Raw genomic sequence first — 5164 nt, forward strand, 5'->3', positions numbered from 1 at the left:
TATGATTCTATGAAAAACGAGATCTCTGCCAATCTATGTCTTGAAGGGCTGAGCACAGTAGAGTCACTTAACACTGCAGGCAGTTAAATCACGTGGATGTTTGGTGGTAATCCTTGTTTCACCTGTTTCACAAACTCCAAAATAAAATCTCAACAGCAATTTTTTACTTCTTTGATGACGGGAAAAGTTAGTGTATATTTTGAAAGTTCCATTACTCTCACGGACAAGCACTAGTAGAACCTCCTCAATTCCGTCAGCAGATTTCCCATGTTAGCACTTTCCTACAGAAACATTTGGTTTATCTTCCAGGCTCCCTGAAGGATTGTAAGTAGAAAAAGCAGGTAAATTGCGTTCATTGGACCACTGCACATATGATAAAGAAGTTCAGCCTTGTACATTTTTTCTTTGTCTTTGGTTATCAGAAAACGTAGCTTCAGTTCATCAGGCAGATCAAGAAAGCTGTTCACAGAGGGTCCCCCTTGCGTCAGAAAGCTGCAGTATCTTCCGGTTGTCTGGAAGTCACGGAAAGGCGGAGTGACATGGCATCCAGGGGTGGGCGCTGACAGTTGAGGTAGAAAGAGATCAGATGATGGCCAGAGAGAGGGATCTCAGCATTGGAGAGAGCAGTGCTTGGTGATGGAGTGATAAGACGCTAAGTGTGAGGAACATCTTATGCTGTGAATTTCCATAATGCTGAGCTCAGCCAAGCAGGGACACAGCACCCTTGATTAACGAGGAGATATTCTTTCCCCCTCTTGCCACACAGGTTTAAAGTCAGTGGCCCCAGGCGATCACATTCTGCAAGGGTATTTGCCCACTTTGTCACGAAGCTCTTTGGTTTTGACCCCATAAATAATCGGGTTAAGCATGGGGGAAAGGAGGAAATAGAGGTTGGCCAAGAGGATGTGAACATGGGGAGCGACGCCCTGACCGAACCGGTGTGTCAGAGTGGTGAAGAGGAAGGGAGTATAAGTCGTCAGCATCACACAGATATGGGCTGTGCAGGTGTTGAGGGCTTTCTGGTGGGCTTCTTTCTGGGAGATTCTGAGGACGGCCCTGATGATCAGACCGTAGGACAGGGCAATGAGTGTCAGGTCTGACCCGATGACTACAAATGTTATCACCAAGCCGTGTGTCCTGTTGACTGTGGTGTCCCCACATGACATCTTTGACACAGCCATGTGCTCGCAGTGCGTGTGCGGGATAATGCGGTTGGCACAGAATGGTTGCCTGCTCAGGAGCAGAGGAATTGGCAGAATGAAGAGAACAGCTCTTATCAAACCAACTAGCCCTAGCTTAGCTATTCGTGCGTTGGTGAGGATGGTGGCATATCGCAGAGGGTTGCATATGGCAACATAGCGATCAAAGGCCATTGTCACGAGGATGGCTGAATGTGTCATAGAACTCGCATGAAGGAAGAATAATTGAGTGAGGCAGCCACCCACAGTAATGCCTTTCAAATTGAACCAAAATATACACAGTGCCTTTGGCATCACGGAGGTAGACATGGTGATGTCTGTGAGCGCCAGCATGCAGAGGAGAAGGAACATCGGCTTGTGCAGAGTCTGCTCTTTGACTACAACGAAGAGAACCATTAAATTTCCCAACAGGCCAATAATGTAGAACACAGAGAACGGGATGGAAATCCAGATATGGGCAGCTTCCAGGCCAGGGATGCCCATTAGGATGAATGTGGAAGGGTCAGAGTGGGTGAGGTTGAAAGCTGCCATGAGGTGGTCGAAGTGTCAATCAGGCTCAGAAATGCTCAAGGTGTCTGTGAAGGGAGAGAAGCAGAGTGAGGGGGTTACACGCTTTATATCAAATAACACTTTAAATATTTTACAGTTATTAACAATATAGAAATGGGGTTGAGCTGTGAAGTGACAACATTTGCAGATGGCACCAGATTATGTAGGTCAAAGTGAAGTCCAGAGGAGTCCTATGAGGGAGTGAACCAAGCCAGTGAATGGGCAGCATGATGGCAGATGAACTTCGCTGTCAAAGACTGCAACGTGTATGGCCATTGGAGGGGAAAACTTGAATTCCTCAAACAGCTTACAAGGTTCTAATTTAACTGTTTGCAAACAGGAGGGTGACATGGGCATCATGGTACACAGTTCTGTGAAACCCTGCTCACAGTGGAAGCCTGGACAGAAACTAAGCAAAACCTTGGAATGAATGAGGAGTGAGATGGGGAATCATAAAAAAAATACAATGCCATGAGATCAGCCAGTCAATGTTTCATGCTCCTCTGGGATCCTCTGTATAGTACTGAGCACCCTTCCCACACAGGGTATTGGAGAATTAGAGTGGTTCATTGAAGAGCAGTGAGAATGATCAAAGGCCAGTATCTCGTATGGTATTGTTACCTTAGAAAGGAAATGAATAAGAGGGGGTATGAGAAAAGTGCATAAATTACTGACTGGTGGACAGTAGATTGACAATGTGTTCTCCCTGACTCATAACACAAGATCAAGAAGACATTAATTCAAGCGGAAATGTGGCAAATTGAAATCAGATACAAACAAAATGCTTTCTTCTTTCACAGCCTAATTAGACTGAGGAACTCGTTGCCGCTAGAGGTAGTTGAGCCCAGGAGGTAAGCACGTATCAGGAAAGGTTTGGACATTTCCATGGATAGTGAGACTATCCTGTAACAATTGTTACAGCTAAATAAATATTTTGGAAAGCCTATACTCCCATGTGTTTCAGGGAAAAAGGCAATCTCTGCCTGTTAGGCATTAGGGTGACACCCTCATGATGGTTTTCCTCCCATCCTCCTATGGCTGGATTTCTTCCACCTGTTCTGGAGCATCTGAGGCGGCCACTGTAAGAGAGAGGACACTGCACTAGATGGACCATAGGTCTGATCCACGATGGAATTGCTATTTTGGAAACGACCCAAGTTACCTTATGGAAAAAGACATTATCCTGCTGGGCTATGGTGAGACACTTTCTTGCAGGCATCCAGCTTTGTCTGAGACATAAGTTCCAGGTGTTAATTAAGTGAAAGCAGAGACATGTGTCAGCAACTCAGCTGCTAATCATTCTCATGCCTGAATATTGATAAAATTAGCAGTTGACACAAAAATTTGGGGTTTGTAAATAATGAAGAGGACAGGTCACTGACTCAGAGCAATCTAAATTGATTGGTAAACTGGGTCAAAGCAGACAATATGTGTTCTAATATAGCTGTATATCTGCACCTAGGAACAAAGAAGGTAGGCGATTCTAACACGATTGGGACTATTGTGGGAAGTGCAATGAATCTGAACAAGATTTGGGGGCATGATGGGGAAATGTGGCCAAAAGAGCCAGTGTGATCCTGGGATGATAACCGGGGGATCTCAAGGAGAGGTAGGGAAGTTATTTTACCTCTGTATTTGGCACTGGTGCAACTGCTGCTGGAATCCTGTGTCCAGTTCTGGTGCCCACGATTAAAGATGGGTGTTGATACGCGGAAGGGGGTTCAGAGAAGAGTCACAAGAATTAGTAAAAGTTTGAAAAACCTGTCTTATTTTGATAGATTCCAGGAGCTCGATCTATTTAGTTTAACAAAGATGGCTAATGGGTGACTTGATAACAGTCTGTAAATACATACACAGGGAATAAATATTTAATAATATGCTTTTCAGGCTAGCATAAAGAGGTGTAACAGAATTCAACAGATGGAAGTTACGTAAATAACATTTAATAACAACAGTTGGAAACACTGAGGCTGCAGTTTTGTTGCTTGCCAGGGAAAAGATACCATGAAACCCACCCAGATGCACTCGGGGCTAGGAAAAAGCCCAGCACTGGACCAGCAGTCACAAGGTAAAATTTAACTTCAGCATCCACAACCCCCAGCACTGCTTGCCTGTCCCTGTATACCCCTTGATTGCACTGACAACCCTCAGCACTGCCTGTTTCTCTGTATAAACCCCTGCCTTCCTCCGCCCCCACAACTCCCAGCACTGCCTTCCTGCCTGTGTACCTTCCATAACCCCCTTCGCTGCCCGCCTGTCCATGTATTGCAGCGCACTAGAAACCTGGACATACTTTCCTGGGGCTGCTTTTTCGTGTTGACAATTGCTGATGTTACCAGAAGGCTGTAGTGGGGTTGCTCACGGGAGGAGGGAGGGTCTGGAAGGGGGATGGTGTCTGTGACAATCTGCTACAGCGTGGTCCACTTCACATTACAGTCTGACACACACTCCTTCCCCAGACCATCCTCCTCCCATGAGCAACCCCACTACAGCTTTCGAGAAACATCAGCAATTGCCAACACGGAGAAGCAGCCTCAGGAAAGTATGTCCAGGTTTCTAACGGGCTGCAATACGTTAAAGTTTTGTGACATTTTGAGGAAGAGTTACTCATGCTGGCTCCACACATTGTGATCTAGATACTGCGGATCATGCCATCAAGGCTCCCCCTCCACCGCCTTCCCCCATGACTCTCCCCACCCCACTGTGTGTTTCTGGACCTCCTGGTGAGTTTTCCAACATTGCCTGGTTTCCTCTAAGCCACAAACATGCTTTTATTTTTGCTGCCTTTTGGTGCTTCACATCGTCTCCAGAGCTAGAGATGCAGGGTCACGGCAAGAGCATACCTCATTCCCTCCCTGAAAAAAAAAATGTTATCCTAATTGTTTTGAACTTTTAAGCCTGTGAATTTGCGATTTCAGCAACTCTCCTCTCAGTTCTTCTTTGGTCCAAACGAGCTCACCCGTACTTAGAGGCTGCAGGATGACTCCAGTTGAAGTCACTGCAGGCTTATGATTGCTGTAAATGACGACAGTGGACTTAGGGTGATCTCAATGGGGCCAAGGTTTCACCCTTACTGTTTAACTTTTGGCTTCGGGTCCTTCTCCAGAAAGCGCTATTCTGAGACCAGTCACAAAAGACATGGCTTTCAAAACATGGGGGCCCTGATTTTACTCTCAGGGAAGCCAATGTCAGTCTAGAGTGACCCAGTGAAGGCAGAATGTGAGAGCAGAATCTGGCCAGTATGGGACCTGTTCTTGTAGCGAACCCCCTGGTAACACAAATACCCACTGCAGAGGCTTTGGCTATTCTACCTATAAGCACAGTGAAGTTACTGAACTGGAAAACTTGAGCGAACCAGAGGAAAAAAACACACAGCCACCAGAAAGGACACTACTGAGACAGCTAGAAGGACACAG

The 5164-nt window shown here is 46.0% G+C and overlaps 1 protein-coding gene across 1 annotated transcript; it reads right to left on the minus strand.

The window, feature by feature from the left end:
* Positions 1-791: 791 nt before the first annotated feature.
* Positions 792-2291, minus strand: LOC140917209 (olfactory receptor 52P1-like). Its single transcript, XM_073359555.1, has 2 exons — positions 2248-2291; positions 792-1776 (listed from the first exon to the last, which is right to left on the minus strand). Exon 2 carries the CDS (start codon positions 1728-1730, stop codon positions 792-794), a length of 939 nt encoding a protein of 312 aa, XP_073215656.1. The 5' UTR covers positions 1731-1776; positions 2248-2291.
* Positions 2292-5164: the final 2873 nt, after the last annotated feature.

The sequence above is a fragment of the Lepidochelys kempii genome, chromosome 1 (assembly GCF_965140285.1).
Source record: "Lepidochelys kempii isolate rLepKem1 chromosome 1, rLepKem1.hap1, whole genome shotgun sequence".
In the NCBI taxonomy this organism is placed as follows: domain Eukaryota; kingdom Metazoa; phylum Chordata; order Testudines; family Cheloniidae; genus Lepidochelys; species Lepidochelys kempii.

What these genes read in the sequence shown, in the direction of transcription:
- LOC140917209 (XM_073359555.1), bottom strand. Translation starts at nt 1,730, where the DNA reads ATGGCAGCTTTCAACCTCACCCACTCTGACCCTTCCACATTCATCCTA.